At 44.4% G+C, this 23,581-nt stretch overlaps 1 protein-coding gene across 1 annotated transcript; it reads right to left on the reverse strand.

Annotated features, from left to right (window-relative positions):
• Positions 1-352: 352 nt before the first annotated feature.
• On the reverse strand, positions 353-22,765 carry cd164 (CD164 molecule, sialomucin). The gene is made up of 6 exons (XM_007892882.2): positions 22,546-22,765; positions 17,978-18,061; positions 6,801-6,872; positions 5,206-5,280; positions 4,707-4,769; positions 353-2,991 (listed from the first exon to the last, which is right to left on the reverse strand). The coding sequence occupies exons 1-6, from the start codon at positions 22,631-22,633 to the stop codon at positions 2,828-2,830; spliced, it is 546 nt and encodes a 181-aa protein (XP_007891073.1). The 5' UTR covers positions 22,634-22,765; the 3' UTR covers positions 353-2,827.
• Between the last annotated feature and the right edge of the window lie 816 nt (positions 22,766-23,581).

The following is a 23,581-nucleotide window of genomic DNA, read 5'->3' on the forward strand; positions in this document are numbered from 1 at the left end:
CTACAAAATAGTCATTACTTAACTGCAAAATGCTGTGAACAGCATCCTCCTAATATAAAAGGCAATTATATCAAAAATGCAAAGTTTATATTTTTATATACATCAAGTTATTTGATTTAGGCGTTCTAAATGTGACCCAGTATTTACTGTCACTCCACCTTCCAGGAAGGGGTTACTGGCAGGAAGCAGGATTTTTCCTCGCACCACATTGCTGTCACCCCAGAAAAGATCCAACTCAGTAGCGGCTAAATGTGAAATCTTCCTGGTCTGTATGGTTGATTACTACAGTTCCGTTTCCAAAATAAACCACCAAAAGAAGCTTCAGGAAAAATTCCAAACTGACAAACGGGGGTAAAACATGAAATTTATTGGTTGGTATGGTTACACATTCTGCTCTCTTGACAAAATATTGCAGGTTGTGAAAGCAAAATTACAGAACAATGGAAAGAGCTAATGCAAGCATCCAAATGAAATTTAAGCTTTAACACAAGTTTGAGCACGTAAGGCAGCAGAATTCTTGAACCATGCATTCCCAAAACAGTTTTAAAAAATTATACCCCTTTCTCCCTCCCACCTTCAAAGTTACATTTTTGGCCACAATTCAAATTAATGGCTTGTAAAGCCATTCATTAAGGCACTTCGACCTAGATACATACTCAAATTGCACAGCATCTATTCAAGTGCAAAACTGAGTTTAGTTGATGTTGAGTACAATATGTGAATGCAAACATGAATAGAAAGGCAAAACAGGTACTGTGATGTTTCAGTGCAACATGTATTAAAGCATTTGGAAACACGTTTAATTTTACCAACAAGATTCCTCACATTGAATGCAAGTTGTCATGTTTTGGTAAAACCAAGTTATCAAAATTCACATTTGCTGTAGTCTTGAGCATAGCCAGTAAATTTACATATTAACGTTGCTAACAAAAAGTACCTGCAAACAGCATACAGATCACATTGATACATATAATCCCTTTGGTTTCAGATGGCCAAATGTAGTAATGATGCAACAGGCTTAATGAATTAGAAGAGTTTACAGACTTCTTGTTTAGTTGGTTGTTAAAGGTTGGTTTGGTCTTTCAAACGCCATAAATCACAAAAAAAATTGCAGTCAAGTCAGTTTGCACAATCTACTACAGTTCAAACAAGCACTGTTGTCTAAAACATTCAAAACAATTCTTATTACCCCCAAAATATTTTAAATGTTTGCCAATCATGCACTCTCTCACTATATTAAAACTGAAACTAGTGCAATTCCTACATAGAGCGTCTCTCAGGAGAGAAAGATTTAAAGAAAAATGCAAGACATAACTTTAGATTTGACTCTTTTCTACTGTCACACACCTGCAACCCATTTCCATCCAGGTTGACACTGCTTACACACAAACGCCTCTTGATCTGTGATCTTTTAATGTTGCTGTGCAATTGGCTGGAAGCGGGCATTTGTGTCTGGAGAAGGTGGGAAAGAAAAGCAGAGCTGGGCGAGGGGGCTGTTGGACAATTCAAGTGTATTAACAATGAGGACCAAGTGGTTGGCATCTAAGCACATAAACTTAACTCAGCAGACTGACAATTTAAGATCAACAACTTTAAAACCCAAATCTTCACTTTCTCTTCTCAGCCTCATTAATTCAGCTGCTTCGGGTCAATAATTGTTCACCACCACTTTTTGCTTACGTATTAAGTCTGTAGATTACCAGTTACAGTTAATCCCTTTCATGTGCAAGTTGTACAACGGGAGCTCATACTTCCAACCTGAAGCCACTTATTGTGAATGGTTATAACATGCACTAATGTCAAGGTCCAAGATATATCAAAAAAACACCAATCCCAGAATCAACAATAACATCTTTTAGATTCTAATATCTCACATCTGAAATGATTGTCTTCTGATTTTCACACAACAAAACAATTCCAAACTAAATGGCTAAATTCTTTTCACTGAGGTCATTGCAAGAGCTGACAACTTTAGTTGCCACTGCTCCAAGAAAAATATTCTACTTGCATATCTGAAACCATCCCAATTCTTTTCAGCTTCACACAAATGGCTTAAAAGGAACGCAAATTATTTCCATTTGCAAAACCTCCAACATACCATAACATGCAATATTTCACAAAACAGCAATATGGAATACCTTTTCCTTAAAATGTCGGAACAAAATAAATCCTCCAAACAGTCAAAAGCGGACGTCAATCAGGTAACATGCTTCCAGATTTGTATTTTTATGTATGGCAAATTGAGAATGATCACACACGCTACACATAGACTGGAGTGTTATTTCAGAGATATAAACCAGGCATAATTGACAAATGTTTGGATCTACTGCAAACAATTCAATGGAACGGGGGAGGAGGGATTCAAATTCAGCTTGCAACATTAAATCTGCAATGAGACATTCTCTGCTTAAAGTGGGCTACAGAATGTGCATGTACGTATTGGAATTTGACATCAAGCTGGTTGGCAGCTCTACATTAAGGAAAACACTGAAAAAATTTAAACAGAAGATATACTTCCATGAATAAAACTTCATAGTTTGGAGGCAACCCATTTCCTATGGGTTTAGAAAATAACAGGTATTAAGGCCACGTTTACTTAAGGCATGGTTTAATTGTTTTCACTAAATCCTCATGGCCAGTACATAAACGTGGTTTGAGTCTAGTCCACAAGTTACAATGTCAAGGCAAAACCAAAATCACAGAAAAATTTTAACTATTTACACCATTAAGATATGGCTAATTAAAGAGTGGCATGTCATCTCCAGCAACTTAAACTATACACAGCAGACCAACACAACAGCTGTGATGCTGGGACTTGCAGCAGCTCTTAGAGTGTGTGGTAGTTTCTATCCTTGGTCTTGCAGAACTTGACCGCAAAGAATACAACAGCTTGCAATCCAAGCACCAACACAATACCACCAATGAAGCTTGCGGCATCAAACGTAGAGGTCTTCTTGTATGGAGGCACAGCAGTTGTCCCATTAGTAGTACCTGCAGCAAGCAACAAGACACATTACAAAAACTTTCATTTATACAGCGCGCTTCATGTGGGTAACCCCTGAGCGCTTAACAGCGTTTGATGCTGAGCAGCAAAGGGTGGGGAGATGACCAAAGGCATGGTAGAAGAAGAAAGTCTTCATTTGTGTTTTGAAGGGAGGCAAAGTGTGTGTGTGTGAGAGGAGAGGGGGTGGCAAGGAATTCCAGAGATTCGAGGCATAGTAACTGAAAGCACAAACGCCACTTGTGGAGTGGAGGGGACGAGGGATATACAGAAAATCCGAGCCAGCTGAGTGAAGACAGCAGGCAGAGGAGCGAGCAGATCAAAAAGGTTGGAAGGTGCCAAGGCATGAATATATTTATTGGAAAATGAGAATCATTATACATTACATTAGAACATACAGCACAGAAACAGACCATTCGGAACCAACTGGTCTATGCCGGTGTTCATGCACCACATGAGCCTCCTCCTGCCCTTCCCAACTAAGCCTTCAAGCATAACCTTCTATTCCTTTCTCCCTCATGTACCTATCTAGCTTTCCCTTAAATGCATCTATGCTATTTGCCTCAACAACTCCGTGTGGTAGCATGTTCCACATTCCCACTACTCTCTGTGTGAACAAATTTCTTCTAACTTCCCTAATTGATCTATTTGTGACTATTTTATATTGATGGCCCCTGGTTTTGAGCTCTCCCACAAATAGAAACATCTTCCCTGTCTCTACCCTATCAAAATCTCGATCAGGTCACCCCTTACCCTCCTCTTTTCAAGAGAAGAGTCCAAACAAGTTCAGGCTTTCCTGATAGATATAACTATCAGAATCTTGAAATTGATCCATTCTGCAATAATGATCCAGTGGGGACCGGGGTGATTGGGGTTCAGAGCCTGGTACAGCGAGGGAGGCAGAGTTTTTAAATAATTTGAACCTTAATAGTGGAGCTGGGGAGAACTACGTTTGAGGAAAGACAGAGGTGAAGGCAGGTGATGTGGATGAAAGCAGTCCCTGTAGGAAGGATAACTAGGGATTGAACCAGACGCCAAGATTTTGTTCAGTTTCAATGAGTCCCAGGTATAAGCAAGGAAAGTTAAGGGGACCAGAACTGCAGGTGAGAAGACATTGATGGGAGCCAAGGAGGATGGCTTTCGTCTTATTCATTTTCAACTGCAGAAAGCTGGCACTCTTCCAGGCCTTGATTTCAGCTAAGCATTAGAGGAAAGCATATTTGGGCTACACATGTATTTGGCATTAGAATCCATTTATAATTTTACATTAATCCTTCAAGAACCCCATCAGTTACCACTCAGTTAAACAAGTCTAGCATACAGAGGGAGAATTTGTTTGAGGTGCTCTTCATAACAGTTTCGGGCTGGGTTAGAAATTACTTTGGGCTGACTGGCTTAGCAACCCTTTCACATAACTATCAATCTACTGTAAAACTACATAACCCACAGAGGAGTAATCACAGGCAAATGGGGGTCACAAAAGAACTTGTTTGAAGACTTAGGAAAAAGTTATGGAGTCATGCGTGAATCTGATACAATTCTAAAGCAGTGTCTACCCTGCAGCTACATCTCCTGACAGGGGAAGACCAAAAGCACTACATATCCTCTTCAGGATATGACCTATATCAGACTGGGAGTCTGCAGTATCATCCAACATTTAAAATATGTTGGGATATGCACATGCTTTGAGATGTTTCATGCTTACCTGTGGAATGGGCAGTGGTTGGTGTCGATGTAATGATTGTAGTAGTATTCACAGTGGGGGGAACTGCGCATGAGCCAGAATGGAAAAAAATTAATACCATTGCATCGTCACACTCAAATCACTACATATGTATTACATCCAGCATACGTACCATTAAAAAGTAACGTGCCCCCTTACTCTTATCATGCCAGTGGATATGGACACAAAGCGGGTGTTAGTAGGACTGTAATCATAACTGCAGGCTGTCAAGATTGAGTCTACATTTCATATATCACAGAAACAAACCATACCATCAAAGGTAATATAGTTTCAGTGTGGAACACCCACATATTTCCATAGACCATAAATACATGCACACTGACAAATTGTTAAAATTGAAAGGGAACAGGAGTAGTATTTCTTCCAGATAGGTTGCCAGCAACACCCATGCAGAGGAACCAACTTGCGAACAATACTTTGATGAAGCACCACAGAAATCCTCCAATTCTCTAATCATTACCTGTGGTTGATGAGTTTGAAGAAGAATTGGTTGAAGTAGGAGTAGGAATTGTAGTTGTAGATGGAGTTGTAGGGGCTGAAGAACAAGATAAGCAGAAGAATTTGAGAAGTGGCCAACAAAACTACAACTGTACCATTTTATTGGTGAATGGATTTGTACAAGCCATATTTATCATTCAGAACCTTGGGACATTGGGACAATTTGTTGTTGTTTGTAATCCTGGACTCCAAAGCTTCAGCATCCCACTTTGTTTCTGTAGATTTTTACATCAACGCAAAAATGTGTCTTATGCAGTGAAGCATAAAAATGGCCGGGAAATTGACAAATACGTTTGGGTATTCTTGAAAATCTATGCGACACTTTATAAAACAGAAAATTCTGCAAGTCTCAGAAAGTGCTACTGAAGCTTTGTGAGAAACGAGGGTAAACAAAAAGAACAACAGAAATAGGTGACAGCTTCCAGAAATTAAATGAAGAAAAACACCTTTAGAGCCACATCATCCAAAATATCACAACTTCACATAAGAATCAGAATATATATATATATCCCAGTAGTCCAATGGCATTTTATCTGCAATGAAGTACATGCCCAATAACTTTAATGCTGTTTCAGCTAGAACTGTGCCATTTATTTCATGCCAGGAAAGCTTTCTCATTAAAAAAAGGTACATTTATGTCAAGACCAAATGTTTTCAATGTGGGACTAAACAGCTCTTCTGACCAAATTATACACAGCATTTGATAACAATGGTTACTGGTTAATGAGAGTCGGATCATCAAAGTAACAGTCAATATTGCACTCAACCCACTGTGAGTTCTCCAGGTAAACATTTCATAATGACTTCTTTTTTGAGGATGAGAAATGTTGAACAACCCTGCATTGCCCTACAACATACATACAGTGCCCTTCACCCAGGATAGCATCTCAGAGCGCTGTACAGTGGACACGGATTAAAGGGAATTGACCACAGGTGCGGTCAAAGGGGCAAGTCTTAAGGTGGGATTTAAAAATAAAGTGGGCTGAGATGGAGATATTGGGACAGGGAGTTTCCAGGTTAGGGCTGATAGCCTGTGTAGAAACCTAGAAATCTTCAGCACTGGACTGGAGGAGCCACTTGGTTGACAGTATCTTTGCCACTCAGTCCCCATTTATCAATACTCATTGTGAACCGCCATTTATCAACCCACTTGTACCAGGGCCATGATTTTGTGATACAATGAGGTAGTTTTTAAAATCACAAAGTGACATTAGTTCCAATTCGTTCAAACTCAAACAGCAATATCAACACATAATTTATGGGGAAAAAAAACAGTAGGTGAGGATACCCGCAAGTTCCCAAAACAATGAACTTTCAATAAACAAGAGTCAGCTTTGCATCTTGCAATGAAATCTCTTTCCATCGCATTTTCAAGTCTGCTTCCATTCTCTGTAAGTTTACAAACCTGCTTTACATCCCAGCCTTTAGTAGCAAATTGAAGGGTGCAGCGCTTTGACTTTATACTTTGGTGTAAAACTAATGCTTAATTTCTCAAAAGATGGTCAATTCAGAAAGAACTAGCGACAAAACCTCAGGTGAACTAAATGCCTGACCTACCTTGACATGATTCGTTCAAGGCTGAGCAGTTGACCAATACATGGAGCGAAGCGTTGACACAAGAAGAATTCCCTTGTAAAAAAAATGGAAAAAGATCAATTAGACTTTAGCCAACTGCACACTACCTCTTCAAGATATCTGACATTTTAGCACATGGCAATAACAATCCTTCCACCAATTTAGAATGCAAGCAAATACCTGGGCCCCTATCAATCTCAACAGCTTATTAAAACTGCAATGTTATCCCAAATTACAAAAATATTTTCAGAAAGCAACACTGATAACAACAACACAGGGATAATCTGTGTCCTGTATATTCAAGCTGAATACACCTTACTGAGACCATAAAACCCAAACAACAACAACAACAAGATTCCATTTATAAAGCGCCTTTCACGTCGGGAGGACGTCCCAAGGCGTTGCACAGTTGGGTCATGACCCGAGCAGGGGGGAAATGGTCAGGGTGAGGGGAGGGAAGGGAGGGAGCGAGGAGGGGGGAAATGGTCAGGGGGGGAGGGAAGGGAGGGAGCGAGGAGGGGGGAAATGGTCAGGGTGAGGGGAGGGAAGGGAGGGAGCGAGGGGGGGGAAGAGAGTCGAGAGGGGAGCTGAAGGCTCGGTCAAAGAGAAAGGTTTTGAGACCGGCCTTGAAGGAGGAGAGGGAGGAAGCGGCAAAGGCACTGGGGGATAGAGTTCCAGAGCCTGGGGCTGAGAGGCTGAAGGCCCGACCACCAATGGTAGGGCGGTTGGGGCGGGGGATGTGGAGCAGACCGGAGGAACGGAGGGTACGGGCAGGTAGGTAGGGGGATAGTAGGTTGGAGAGGTAGGAGGGAGCAAGGCCGTGAATGGCCTTGTAGGTGAGGATGAGGATCTTGTAATCAATCCTCTGGGGGATGGGGAGCCAGTGGAGGTGAGCGAGGGTGGGAGTGATGTGGTCCCGAAGCCTGGTGCGGGACAGTACACGAGCTGCAGAGTTCTGAATGACCTGCAGCGTGTGGAGGGAGGTGGCGGGAAGGCCGGCGAGGAGCAGGAAATCATCTGCCCCACCCAGCATTGCAAAATATTGTAATAATAATCCTTGCATTTGATATAGCGATTTTCACGTCTTCTAGACATCTCAAATGTGCAGTACTAACATTTAGTGTCACCATAGTACATAGCAAGCTGCTCTGCCTCTCTCAGGTACAACACACACACTGTCATCCATCCCTTCAACAACACAATAACATATGCTTTGTCCGTGACCTTTGAAGGTTATCTAGTCTCTCTCTCTCCTATTCTCTCCCTCCTGCAAAATCATGGTTTTCTAAATTGCAACGGAACTGGGAAGAGTGCCCAATATTCAGATATCCTCCTAAACGGGAGAGAAAGACTGTGCCAAAGATCTCATGCATTTGAAGTGTAATGTTAAATGCCACACGGGGAAGGAACAAAAAAGCAACACTGTAATGTTTAAATAGAAAAACTGTTCTATGAGCAAAGCTTAAATATCACCACTGCATCACCAACGCTCCAGTTCAGAAACACACAATGTCTTCAATGGAGGAAATACAACCATTGAAAAAGCGGCAAATTTTGATTTCTCAATAATTAAAAATGATTCAAAACATTAACTTAGCAATGTTTGAAAGTTAACAATAGCACTAACTAATTCACATGGCAATGTGAAAAGTAAGAGACTGGTGGTTCTGGAGAGAGACTGATCTGCTGATGAAAACACATTAGCAGGTACATCAGTATAAACCTGCCAAACGCTACTTGCATGAGAGTTTTATGTTATAACAATACACCAGAACCAGGATAATAAGGACAACAGTGAACAATCACTTAGCAGAACCTAATTATATATGCATTAGTCTGAACAGGACAAACTAGGCAACAGCAACATTTGCACACAGGATTTGGGATGTCAGATTTAAAAATAAACAATGTTATTTATCTTGCACAATAATGAACATGGAAAGAATGTAGAAATATAGAAATCTACAGGGTAGAAGGAAGTCATTTGACCCATTAAGCCTGCACCAGTTCACTGAGCTAGGCGATCACTTGAATCCTACTGCCCCGCTTTATCCCTATACCCTTTCAAGCCTCAAAAGTACTTCTGGGGGCATAGAGTTCAACCTACATATTTTACCATCCTTATGATTATGCTTCAAAATGTTCATGACTTCCCAATTACCTGTATTTGAAACTCAAAGGAATCTCCACCATCTCTAGATTACAGCAATTTATATATCTTGTATATCTGTTTCTTGCCAACCTGAGCGTAATACTTTCCAGATTTTGGTAAGCAGGATGCGTCCCTCCAGGAAGACTATGCACACTATTCCAACAATCAATCTCTGGGATTTCCATGTGTAGGTAGGATGCATGAAAATCGCAGCTTAGTTTGAACACTCTTAAGCATGATGATGAGTTTCTGTATGTGTCCGACACCCAGATGACCACCCCAATCCCCCCCCAAAAAAAAGAATCTCTTTCCTTTGGGGACTATTCCATGACAAATCGAGCATTTCACAGCCTCACTGCTCCGTTTTGCCACCTAAGATGGCAGATTGCTTTTTACCAACTAACCACTGGCTGACAAGCACTTCCTCATCCTTGCAACACCCAGCAGTAGATTTACTGATCTCTTAACTAGATTATATGCATATTAACCACAAAAATACACAAGCAAAAAAACACATTCACTTTTTGTTCAGTTGAGAACCCAACAAACAACAACCTTTGCCAAGCAAAAAAAAACAATCAGGCAGGAGGAAACATGATATAAAGATTTGAACTTAATAAAAAAAACTTGCCTTTGTTATTTGATAAAATTTACATTTGTTTATTGATTTCTGTGCCAGTGCTGGAGCACAGGAGTACAGACCAAAGACAGTGGAAAAGTTGGCAACCTGTTCTGAGAGTGAGAGAGAGGCATGTGTCAACCTATTCCAGAGAATCATGCAAACAGTAAAAAGGTGGGACTGATTTTGAAAAAACATCTGTCAATTGCTACCTATAAAGAAGTTTGTATTTTTGATCTTCACCAGATAGCAAAAGTGGATGCCGAAAAAGACTTATATAGTAATCAGATTCCTGCCCTTTCAACTATTTCAAACTTCAAATGGCATGTTTATACAGCAGCTGGACAAAATATCCCAGCAAACCACTAAATAGGAGCATGGTGGGGCGCTCAATTTTAGCAGGTTTCACAAGTTTAATCTTCATAACCTTAAAGATTAAACAGGCCTTCTCATCTGTCCATTAAGAATGCAATTATTCACATACCCAATGGTACTCTGCAATAGATCTAGACACGAGACACAATACCAAGGTCATCTGCCTGTTCAGATAGAAGATAATAATAATCCTTGCATTTGCAGATGTTAAAAACGTCACTAATCAAAGAGTTTCTCCCGGTGTTCATGTTAAAAATTACCCAGATAAAAAAAAATATTAATTAAATTCAAGGCCACTGCAATTAGCAAATTTGCTGCTGGATTCGCCTGCAAATGGTCACTTTTACAGAAAACAAATTTGAAGCACTAGCATTCATTCTAATGTGATAAAAGGCACTTAAAAAAAACTGTCCTAAATTATTTTCTAATTTTCTCTCCATGTGATGTACCTCTCCGCTCCTGATCTTCTCTTGCTGGGGAGTAGGTCCACAGGAGCCTGGCTGCCCTCTGGTACCCTACCCGAATGGCCATTGTTTTTGAGCCTTGGCAGTAAGTGTCACGGTCCAGTCTCGGCTCATCCCACCAGGCTGCGACACAACCGCACTAACACAAAATACTGCAGATGCTAGAAATCAGCAGCGGCAGGGATGATGAGCAAGAACCCGGTAGGCATTCCCCTCCCTAACATGGAAATTCCAGGACCAATTCCCTCGTGCAACCCCTGTTGAAACCAAGAAACTCAGCAAGAACCGGAATTCATACCAGCAAATTACTAGGTCATAAGCTGCAACTCTTTTATAACTTGTATAATTTATAGCTGGAGAAACAGAAATGGGGGGTTAAAACCCTAAGAATATTATTTTTGGGGATTGTGCTGTGAAAGGGAGAAGTTTGGCACAGATAAGCTAAGCAGTACAAATGTGCAACAAACAAAATACTGCACAATGTCATCCACTCTGAAACGTCACTCTTCCAGTTTTACAATGTCATCCAATTTTATAACCGTGTCACATATTTTACATGAGGGTGAACAGTGACACTGCAGAGAATTCCTTAAATGTTAGGTTAAGCTATTCAGGAACTGCAGTCACCAACCTTAAGTGGTTGAGCTAGTCTTCAACACCTAACATAAACCCACAGCAATTTCCTATTCCCAATGTCTGGAATTGGGTTGGCAGGAAGATTCCATGTAGGTGGACTACCAACATTATTGTTTACCAACAAAACACGAGTTATGGGCAAAGCTCCATACTAAACCCTAATTTGATTTGGCCAATATTGCTGAAGCAAACTATTCCTCATTGTTTTAAACACAAAGTACAAAGCCAATGCAACATTAAGATAAGAAATTGCCAACCTTTTACATAGTATATACCGTATACAATAAACATAGAACTAGTCTGCATCCTCGTCCTCACTTTCAAAGCCATCCATGGCCTTGCCCCCTCCTATCTCTCTGACCTGCTGACTCCCTAGCAACTTGCCCGCTCCCTCCGTTCAGCGGGCTCCAGCCTGCTCCATGTCTCCTGCTTGACCACTGGTGGCCGAAACTCCATCCCACAGTCCCTTCGCCTCGCTTCCTCCCTTGCCTCCTTCAAGGCCAGTCTCAAGACCCTCCTCTTCGATCGTGCCTTCAGTTGCCCTCCCACTTCTCTGCTTTCCCTCACCCCTACCCCAACCCTCGCCCCTGCTCGGGTCCTGACCCCTGACTGACTGTCCTCCCAACGTGAAAGACGCTCTGTAAATGTCTGTTTGTTGTTGTTTGGCGATACTATGGAAAATTACTGCAATAAAAAAAGAAAAATAAGGACCAGCCTGGCCAGATGGTGAAATCCCAAGTCTAGCTGAGCTGCTGGTTAGAGACCTTTCCTTACAGTGGTCTGGACACTTTAGCACAGTGGCAATACTTTTAAATGAACTCTGGGCAGGAATCCCGCCGAGACATCCACTTTGATTTAGTTTCTAAGCAGCTTCGCATTCCTCTGGTCCTTTTATCTTGGCTTCTCCAAAACCTCTTTCTTGCTCTAATGCAGCTGCATGCCTAGAACACCCCAGTTCTGGGCAGGCAGCTGCATTAGAGCAAGAAATACACCCCAGAAATAATAATAATACACCCCAGTCCTAGTATATGCAAAATAATAATAATCCTTGCATTTGGTATAGCGCCTTATTATGTCTTCGAGACATCTCAAAGCACTTCACAGAATATACTGTAAATTAAACTGACTATTTTGTGGGCGAAACGCAGCAGCCAATTGCACACAGCAGTGCTCCACAAACAGTTGTGGATTCAGTGACTCATTCACTATTTTAAAAAAATTTGAAGGAATTATTATCCCCGGAAAAGTGATCTGCCAATCGAATAACAACTGGGTGCTTACTTACTGCTAGGTAAACAGAGATGTTGGACTAAGGAAACTTGCCCAACATTTCGCTCTGTCGGGAATCAAACCCAGGGCTCTCGTTTGCGAGCTGAGGGCTCTTACCACTGAGCTGTAGGACACCAAAGATAAACAAAGAGGCCTTCATATATCCAGCTTTTCCTTTCCATACGAGGTAGCGGAGGTAGTGGGTAGTGCTGTAAGGGGAGGAGGTTGGAGAGATGGGGGAGGGGGGGGTACCAAGACATGGAGGGATTTAAACGCTAGCATGAGGATCTTGAAGTTGATCTGCTCTGTGACAGGGAGCCAATGGAGTTTGGCAAGGACTAAGGTAATTGGGGTGCAGACTTAAGTGCGGGTGAGAATGCAGGCAGTGATGAGGAGTTTTTGATGAGTTGAACTTTGTGAATAGTGGAGGAGGGCAGAACGGCGAGGAGGGTGTTTGAATAGTCAAGCTGAGAGGTGACAAAGGTGTGGACAAGGGTTTCGGCAGCTTTTGGAGTGAGGTATTGTCAGAGATGGGGCAATATGGCAGATGTGGGGGAAAGAGGTCCTGGTCAGGGACCGGATGTGGGGGAGGAAGAATAACTGGGGAACGAACCTGATGCCTAAGTTGCGCATGGGTTCAGAAAGTTTTAAGGACAGATCGAGTAGGTTGAGGTCTGAACCGCTGGAAGCCAGAGTATGGCTTCCATTTTGTTGACGTTTAATTGCAAGAACTTTGCGCTCATCCAGGCCTTGAGAACATTAGAGAACTGGGGGTCGCAGCTGGAGGAGGAGAAGTAGAGTTGAGTATCATCCGGAAGCTAACAAGGGAGCATATAGATGAGAAAGAGAAGGGGGCCAAGAATAATCCTTGTATTTTGATATAGCGCTTTTCACGTCAGGAGGACGTCCCAAAGCGCTTCACAGAACACACTGTAAAGTGAATTGACTGTATATTTGTGGGCAAACGCGGCAGCCAATTGCGCACAGCAATGTCCCACAAACAGTCGTAGATTGAAAATGACCAATTTAATTATTGTTTTTGGTAGGGATTATTATTAGGCGTGTGGAGTAAGGAAACTTGCCCAAGGTTTCGCCCTGCCTGGAATGCAGCATTGGGGTACCCTGCAAGTGACCGGGTGGGGGCGAGAAGAAAACCCATTTGCAGAAATGTAGTGCTGGCGGTTTGTAAGGTAGAATGCTTACATCATTCAAGCACAAATGCCAATACAGTACAAGCTTTACTGTATTAACCCTCACGTAGTAAGCACTAACTATAATTTTGAGCAGTATGTTTGCTCTCTCAGTCATTCTTCCCGACTTATTCCTTAATTTTAATCATTTTTAGGATGATAAAAAAATCTGATTTTTTATCATTCTAATCTTATTTTCAAAAACAACAACTTGAATTTTTCCTAAAGGTTAACTTCCTTCTCCTGTTGGCTCCACTTTCCACTTTAAAGTGGATTGTTGGAACAAGTTTAAAATAGTTCTGATTGATTGATACAGTAAACCCAGATCAATACTAGGATGTATCAAGACAGCAGAACAAAAGGACATTTTAGAATTGTAAGGGCAGTTTCAGGACAGACACCGAGAAGCTTTTCTTTACTCAAAGAATAATCAACAACTGGAACACGTTGCCAGGAAACTTGGCAGAGGCCAGGACACCAGCCTCAGCTTTATACTGAGTCACACGGCCCAATCACTTGTTACACACAGAGAGACGTACAGCCCAACACCCTCCCCCGTTTTGCATTATTAACACTTTTATTCTCTTGCTCTGTTGCAACTCCCCACATTGTTTGAATCATTAACACCTCTTTAGCTCATCATTCCCTGTCCTCTACCCCATTTTCTCCTTTATGTTCCTTGCCCTGCCTCCCCCCTTTCTGTTAGTCCTTAAAAGCCTTTCCCTCCCAACATGCCCCATTTCTGACAAAGTGGCGTGGAACCGAAACATTGACTCACTTTTCTTTCTCATGGACGCTGCCTGACCTGCAGAGTGTTCACAGCGACTTCTGTTTTTGAATAAGGAAGTTGCGCTTCACAGAGAACTCAAATTTCAGTTTAACAACAGTACCATGACTGTTCTCCATTTTAGAATAGGACGGCTCACAGGTTTTAATACATAACTTTTTCTGCCCTTAAGTAAGCATAATAAAACAGCACAACACCTTTATCTTTACTGTTAAACAGCAAAAGCTAATGTACAAGTTGTAACTTACTGACTCTCTGCCTTCCCTCACCCCTACACCACCGCACCCTCCCCCATGCTCGGCCCCGACACCTGACTGTTCAGCGCTTTGGGACGCCCTCGCGACGTGAAAGGCACTCTATAAATGTAATTTATTGTTGTTGTTGACTATGCAAGTAAGTAAGTCAGTGCAAGTACAGTGATGTCAATGGAAAATGACCCTAAATGAGAACTTCAATAATTTTGTGGTTACGATCAGCAATGAAATGCAGTTTTCTATATGGGGAAACTTCAAATCCAAGAGAAATAAAGGTTGGCACTTGTACACACAGCTTCCTCAAATGTTCCCACACCGGGGCAAAGAAGAAACCTCTTAAATGGAGAACAATATTGAAAAACAAGAACCAAGCTGAAGCCATGTCCATTGAATTAAATTTGAAAGCAAAAGCCAACCCGAACACAGAAATCATCTTAGGAAGTGTGGATGATGCAACCCTGATTTCCAGGGCAAGTCCGTGGTTGAGATATTGTGTCCCTGGCCAAATTTGCCCCGTCTTGAGTTCAGCAACAAACTGAGCCAGAGCAATAAAATTCTAAACCAGATACACTCAGCAGAGAAACACAGCCATGAATCCAACAAGCTTCGCCAGTACTGCCCGCATCTCGCAGGGATTGTAGAGTTCAATTTTTTTTAAATACATGCCCCTGGATTTGGTTTACAAAATATGATCACCCTAACTTATGTCAAAATCCATCAAGTTTTCCCATCCAGAACAAATGCTTCTCTAATCATTGTATTATTAATGTACAACAGTATGTCACTATTAAAACTCATTAGGATCAGATATTCATTTAATGAGCTTAGGTCTTTAACTGATAAAGCTTTGCACAGCATTAGAACAACGGTTTCTTACACTGAGGCTGATTAAAGATTTGACAACAACAATAACTTGCACTTATATAGCATCCTCCACACGGGGTAACCTCTCAGAGCGCTTAACAGTGGCGGAGCCTGACTCCGAACAGCGGGGTAGCCATAAGCATGGTCGAAGAGGAAGGTTTTCAGGCAGGACTTGAAAGACGAGGCGGCAAGACGGACGGCTTAAGGGAGAGTATTCCAGAGTTTTGGGATGTAGTGGCTGAAAGTGTGGCCTCCGATGGTGGGGTGGAGGGATGAGCAGGAGGCAGGTCCCATTCGAGCAGAGGCACTGGGTGGTGGATTGGGGTTGAGGAAGTCGGAGAGGTAGGGAGGTGCCAGAGAGTGAAGGGATTTGAATACGAGTGTGAGGATCTTATTGATTAGTTTGGTGATGGAGAGCCAGTGGAGCCTGGCCAGAACTGATGAGATGTGGGTATGAAGTTTGGTTCGGGTCAGTATGTGGGCGGCAGAGTTCTGAATGAGCTGGATCTCTTGAATAGTGGAGCTGGGGAGACCGGCGAGGAGTGCGTTTGAGTAATCCAAGAGGGAGGTGACAAACGCATGCATGACAGTTTCGGCTGCATTTGAGGTAAGATATTGTCGGAGGCAGACAATGTGGTGGAGTTGAAGGAAGGCTGTCCTGATCAGGGACTGGATGTGGGACAGGAAGGACAGCCGGGGGTAGAACCGGACGCCTAGATTGTGCACTGGTTTGGTGAGTCTGAGGGAGACCTAGGGAGATTGAGTTTAGATCTGCAGGAGTGAAGACGTTGATGGGAGCCAAAATCCGTCTTGTCCAAATTCAGCTGCAGGAAGTTTGCACTCATCCAGGTCTTGATGTCTGCCAGACAAGCTGATAGAAAATTGGCAGACCTGGAGTTAGTACTGGAGGAGGCAGAGTAGATTTATGTGTCATCTGCATACATGTGGAAGTTTACCCTGTGTCTTCAGATGACATCGCCCAGAGAGAACATATAGATAAGGAAAAGAGGACCCAGGATGGAGCCCTGGGGTACCCCGCAGGTGATCGGGCAGGGGCGGGAGGTGGTGGAGGAGGATTGGTGGTCAACTGTGTCAAACGTGGCAGAAAGATCCAGGAGGCAGAGGGAGCCCTGGTCACAGATCGAGAGGATGTTGTTTATGACTTTGACAGGTGCTGTTCTCTGGGCTGTGGGCAGGGTGAAAACCACACTGCAGGGGCTCGAGGAGGGAGAGGTGTGACCAAAGTTGACCTGCAACAATGTGTTCCAGGACTTTGGCAAGGAAGGATAGATTGGAAATGGTAGTGTGAGAGATTAGAGGGATAGAGGATGGATTTTTTGAGGAGTGGTATGGTAACAGCAGTTTTATCCTATACAGTAAAGGTTCACACATGAAGATTCAAACAATGTTAATAATACAGGATTGCATGTGAAAGAGCAAATTTTAATTAAAGCTGACAATTTCTCATAACTATTTTCATCCTGAAAAGAGGTAGTACAAGCCCTTGCAGGACATGTAAATTGCTGATGTCTAAACATTTCACATTGGAATGCAACCTAATTGGGAGCTGTGCTTAAATCCACCAATTGATTACCTTAAAATTCCATCTGAATATAATAGTTGTTCACAATTCATGACTACAGTATTATAACAAGTACTTGCATACTAGCGACCACATTTGTATACAAAATAATCATTGCCTTTACAGTAAATCCTGTGAAAGTACTTTGAGCCATGCTCCTCATATGAAAGGCTCTATATCAAATGAAAGGATTTATTAATAACTACCTTCACATAGAATAACTTCTCAAAATGCTTCACAGAGACAATGAGAACCCAAGCAGGCTGGGCGATGGTTTTCGGAGAGGGTAGGAGAGAAGTGATTGAGATATAGCAGGCAAGGGTGTAGAGGCATTTTGTTAAGTCAGGATGAGGTTTTTAAATCAATTCATTTCAAAACTTACTTCATTTTTTTCTCTAAAGTCTAGCAGCAGCATTTCAAGGCAAATGCAGCAGAGAATTTATATACAGAAATGTTGCTCGAATGGTCCGGAACTGATTTTAAAAAAATGTAATCGGTTTGGCTTGTAGCAGATGACTGTGTTGGTGACCCTTGGCTTCTCTTCCTGGAGTGTGGTTTCACAGGGTACGATTGCCCTCCAGTTCCACGCTCAAGTTGTCATTATTCTTTTGTGAGCCTTGGCAATGAGTGTGGGCAGGTCCCTCGATTGTAAAGGGTATCACAGCTGAACCTGACAATGTACTTGCGTAAGAACTTTACAAGTATAGTGTTTAAGGAGGACCGTAAACCTGGCTGATTTCAACCTCCTATCCACAGCAATGCTAAGACAAAGATAGCCTCCCATCACAGACAAGAGGATTTTATTAACTTTACTTGCAAGAAAGACCATAAGCACCTCGCATTCAGTATCAGAGGTAAGGATGAAGGGGTCGGGGGGGGTGGCAGAGGTGCTGATTGATAGTGAAGAGGTGCTTGGAGTCAAAATCTACAGATGACTGTAGTTACAATCAGACTATAATTAATTTACCTTTACATTCCTGCCAGAAACAGCTCACGTTCTGGTCCGCTGTTGAAAGACAGGTAGTGCAGTTCTTTCTATCTTCGCAGATCCCTGAAAAATACATTAATTTTACATTTTAAATACAAAGTACATTTATTAGAGAGAGAACATGTAATATATCATTCACGTTATAAGCCATTTGGTTAGCCATGCTCTGTGCCCCCTTGCCTCTCTAGCCTTCTCTTGCTGTGGAGAGAGAGGTTCCACGGGGGTTGGTCGTCCTCCGGTACCCTGGCCAAGTGGTGAGCCCCGGCAGGGAGTGTAAGCAGGCCACTGGTTTGTAGAAGCATCATAGGCAAGCCTGAGCTCTGCCCACCCACCTACAAGGTACTATACAAGGACCAGGAGCACAAACGCTAGTTGGTTTTCCCCTTCCCGACCCTGATAGGCTGGGAACATCAGCCCCAGTCAAGACCAGCAAATTCAGCACAGGCTGGGATTCGAACCAGCAAGTTGCTACCTAGTCCATAAGCTGCAGCTCTACCCACTCACTACACCATTAGGGCTGCCCCATCATATAGCGACCCTTATGTTACATTCTACACATTTTAAAAGTATCTTGAGGTTGCATTCTACACATTTTACTGAAAATAGTGACAATTTTCACACCCATCCATCAGTTATTCTAAGTGGTCTGATACAAAACATGTGACTCACTCATACCAAGCTACTATTTCTCACCATCCTCATTTGGGGCATGAATGAAATATGACCCTCAGATACTGATTAACCTTGTGTTATTTCTAGCATTCCATTTACACTTGACATTCAGGATAATTTTTAAAAGCCACTATTGTATTAGCTTGGGTGTCTTTTTTTAATGAAGCCATTTCACTGATGTAACATTGGATATCAATAATATCAATAGCTACTTGAAGTGTAAGAAATGCACAATGTTCATTGGCTACTAATAGATTTTAAAGTAAATAGTCCTGGTCTTCTTAATGCCCACTTCACCAACAACCAGATTAACATGAAAAAAAATGCAACTGTGCACTTATCTTGTGAACCAGCTATCCCTGCACTATCCTCCAGTTGTTCTCACTAGTTACATAAAGTACAGCATATACTAGTACTAAGCAACTGCAGGCACATTACTTTCAACATAGACCCCAAGGCAGGTATGCTTTATTTTTATCTGTCCTCGAGATGATTTGCATACTTTTAAACCTATAAATAGGAATTTCAAATCCTGAAATAAACATTGCCTACTCCCTTGATTACAAGTTTTCTTTTCAATGGAAGCAGGCAAAAGCCAAAGTTTTCTTTTAGATTTTCACTGCAGTGTACGAATTACCAGCTCAAACCGCAGAGTAACAAGATAAATACTGTTGCGATGGCCCATCATTCAGCTCTAAAAGAGACCTTTTAAAAAACATGGTACAGCTAAGAAAGTTGCTTCTGAACAAAAGAACTTGAACAATACAAAGTGATCTACTCGTGCAATGCTCTTATTTGATTGGGTAATCCCAAGCAACGGCACAACAGATTAATGGGAAAATGTACTGTGCAATATAGCAGCATGTATGGCATGGCGTGCTGGAGAGCAGTTTGCCAATACTGGGCAGTGAGAGAAGAAGCCAGCCAAGCGCAAACCTCTCATGTCTGGTGCTCTGGCCACTCAAACCTGAGTATTCTGATGTTACATTCTACACATGGCTGCATATGCCAAGTCAAAAATAATTCAGTCGCGTTATTGGCCAAATATGATGGCGTTTCAAAGGCAGCTTTAAGAGCTGGTAACAGGAGACATTACAGAATTATATCAAAGAGATAATTACTTGGTGAGGACAAGTTTGCAGGGCTATGGGGAGAGAGCAGGGAAGTGGGATCGATTTGGATAGCTCTTTTCAAAGAGCCGGCAAAGACCCGGTGAACCAAATGGCTCTTTCTAGCTGTATAATTCTATGAAAGACCAACACTATCTGCAGCTTTTTAAGTTATTGCACAATAAATTGGCTGCCCCGATTCTGCCCAGTCACTGCACTTTACAGTATATCCTATGAAGTGCTTTGGGGCATCCTCCTGAAAGGCACTATACAAAATGCAAGGATTGCTATTAAGAATAACTTCTTTCAACATAATGAAATATGCTTGAGATGCTATTCATTTAAATAGATTATCAACTATGCATTGACCTGGAACCTAATCACATTCAAATTCAGTTCCTTTATATTATTACACTTTAATTGTTTACATATTTAATTTGTTTCAGTATGCATACCTTGATCTACATTTAAAAAAATCTGCCACACACAGTCACTGGTTGAGGTCACAAGCCTTCTGTCCATTTACACACAGCTTGTTGCAAATTGCATTTTGTAAATACCCTCCTCCAAGTCATTTATCCATCACGTTTGAAGACTCAGAACAGACAAACTCATGTAGGAATTGCTGATCTCACTTGAGATCCAAATTAATCCCCAAAATGTTGATGAACTGCCATTGCTGAAGCGATCTAGTTAAACTGGACTTGATCAATTTCAATTTCATAATCAAGCAGAAACCCTTTACTCCATACATCAACATTTTCTTTAAGATGAAAGTCAAGGAAAATTAATCAGAATTCTTAGCAAGTTTCCCTTGAAGTGACACTAACAGTACAAGGCAATCTGATTTTCGTTCCAGGAAAAGAGGGTTGCACCACGCAGTCACTGGCTGAGATCACAAGCCTTCTAGCCACACACAGCTTGGCATGATCTGCAAGTTTCGTTTTGCAAATCCCTTCCTCCAAGTCATTTATTTATGTCTTACGTGTGAAGAGCCAGAGCAGACACGTGTATAGAAATTGCTGAACTCATTTGAGACTCAGCCTAGTCACTGAATAAACATCCACCCACCCCCCACCATTGAATAACAGAACACCGCATGCAGATGAACACCACAAGATCACCCCCCAGTTACTGAAAACCACAAAACCATACACCCCCCCCCCGCACCACTGAACATACCCACTTCGCAGCTGAACATGACACCCCCCCCCCCCCCCAACTATCCCACCTCAGTGAAAACCATACCATTGCTGAACAAAACAACCTACACCCCAACATCATCACTGAACACACCAACCCCAACCGCCCCCCCCCCCACCACCCCCAAACCACACCTCACATCCCACATTATCTGATCCAGAGATTGTTTTTGTAAACAAATTTCATATTTCTTTTACATATAAAAAAAACTTTGAAAAAAGTTTAAAATCACAAATTCATCCTGTAGACATATTTGGCAATCAGGATTGGGAGACAATCACTCAGAAATAACTCTGGGAAAAAAGTAAAGAAAATGTCCTCAGACGATCCCTCTCCTTACCCCCTCCCCCAACACACACACACAGAGCTGTAACCCACAGCCATCTCACAGCAGCAGTTAGTCAGTAGGCCACAGGCCAGAGCTTGGGGTCGGTTGTTGGGTTGTTTTCAGTTACACATTGTTTGCAGAGTTGGATTTACCGAGTGGCGACACTGGCCGATACAGGGCAGGGCAGCCTGGGCAGGGCTGGGCTGGGCAGGGCAGCGCTGGGTTAGGCAGGGCTGGGCAGCCTGGGCAGCGCTGGGCAGGGCAGCCTGGGCAGAGCTGGGCAGGGCAGCCTGGGCAGAGCTGGGCAGGGTTGGGTTGGGCAGGGTTGGGTTGGGCAGGGCTGGGCAGGGTTGGGTAGGGCTGGGCTGGGCAGGGGCTGGGCTGGGCAGGGTTGGGTTGGGCAGGGCTGGGCAGGGTTGGGTTGGGCAGGGCTGGGGCAGGGTTGGGCAGGGCTGGGTTGGGCAGGCCTGGGATGGGTTGGGCAGGGCTGGGTTAGGTTGGGCAGGGCTGGGTTGGGCAGGGTTAGGTTGGGCAGGGCAGGGTTGGGCAGGGTTGGGCAGGGCAGGGTTGGGCAGGGCAGGGTTGGGCACGGCAGGGTTGGGCAGGCAGGGTTGGGCAGGGCAGGGCTGGGCAGGGCAGGGCTGGGCAGGGCAGGGCTGGGCAGGGCTGGGCAGGGCAGGGCTGGGCAGGGCAGGGCAGGGCAGGGCAGGGCAGGGTTGGGCAGGGCAGGGTTGGGCAGGGCAGGGCTGGGCAGGGCAGGGCTGGGCAGGGCAGGGTTGGGCAGGGCAGGGCTGGGCAGGGCAGGGCAGGGCAGGGTTGGGCAGGGCAGGGTTGGGCAGGGCAGGGCTGGGCAGGGCAGGGCTGAGCTGGGCAGGGCTGGGCAGGGGCAGGGCAGGGCTGGGCAGGGCTCACTGGGGTTACAGGCCAGTCACAGGCGTAGACGGGGGTTTTCAGGCTACAAGAGCAGTGCAAGGCTCGCTGTCCTGCTTACAGGCTGGTTACTGTCCTGGTTACTAGTTCCAGGCTGGTTACAGTCCGGGGTAGACTAGTTCCAGGCTGGTTACAGTCCTGGTTGCTAGTTCCAGGCTGGTTACAGTCCGGGTTAGACTAGTTCCAGGCTGGTTACAGTCCGGGGTAGACTAGTTCCAGGCTGGTTACAGTCCGGGGTAGACTAGTTCCAGGCTGGGGAGAGCCTGTGGCGCAGTGCCGGGGTGGTGGCTGCTGTATGTACTGACCTGCACCCAGGCTGAGGCCCGCACACAGCAGGAGGGCGGCCAGGGCCCCGCACACCAGCGGCCAGTGCATGACGAGCGGAGAGGCCATCAACCCGGCGAAACCCAACAGTGAGCGAGTGAGCGGCGGCTTTCCTCTTCTCACAGAGATCCCACACCGGGAATCAGCCTCAGCTCCACACAGCCCTCGCGCTGGGAATGAACTGACTTCCTGCTGTAACTCATGTGACTGCGGCGCGGGCGGACAGGGGGCGGGGCTGAGGGCGGGCAGGGGGCGTGGCTGGGTGGCCAGGGGGCGGGGCTGGGGGCGTGGCTGAGCGGCCAGGGGCGGGGCTGAGGGCGTGGCTGGGTGGCCAGGGGCGGGGCTGGGGGCGTGGCTGGACGGCCAGGGGCGGGGCTAAGGGCGTGGCTGGGCGGCCGGGGGGCGTGGCTGGGTGGCCAGAGGGCGTGTCTGTGGGCCGGTAGGGGGCGTGGCTGGGTGGTCTGGGGGCGGGGCTGGGTGGCCAGGGGGCGGGGCCGTGGCGGCAGTGGATAGGCTGTGGGAGTGGGGTGGGGGCAGTGAGGCTGTGCAGCGATCAGCAGCGATCCTGGCAATGCTTTGCTGAATGTATGAAAGCAATGGTTTGAACGTTTGGCTGCTGCATCCTCCCAGGATGTTACATTTGGAGATGACACCAAGTTGGGAGCACTGTGGATTCAGAGCAGCAGCAATGAGAGCTTCATAGAGCTTTCTCCAACTCAACGTCAGCAAGACCGAGGCCCTCCTGATTGGCTCGCACCAGCGCCTCCGCACCTCGGGCGCTGGCAGCATCAGCCTCCACGGCTGCACACTCAACCCCACTAAGTCAGTCAGGAACCTGGGTGTCTTGTTTGATGCTGAACTGTCCTTTCTCCCCCACCTCCGTGCCATGACCGACACTACCTACCACCACCTCCGCAACATTGCCAGACTCCGCCACTGCCTCACCCCTCAGGCTTCCGAAACCCTCACCCACACATTCGTCACATCAAGGCTCGATTACGGGAACTCCCTCCTCAT

Source organism: Callorhinchus milii, unplaced genomic scaffold (assembly GCF_018977255.1).
Source record: "Callorhinchus milii isolate IMCB2004 unplaced genomic scaffold, IMCB_Cmil_1.0 Scaffold3, whole genome shotgun sequence".
Lineage (NCBI taxonomy): Eukaryota > Metazoa > Chordata > Chondrichthyes > Chimaeriformes > Callorhinchidae > Callorhinchus > Callorhinchus milii.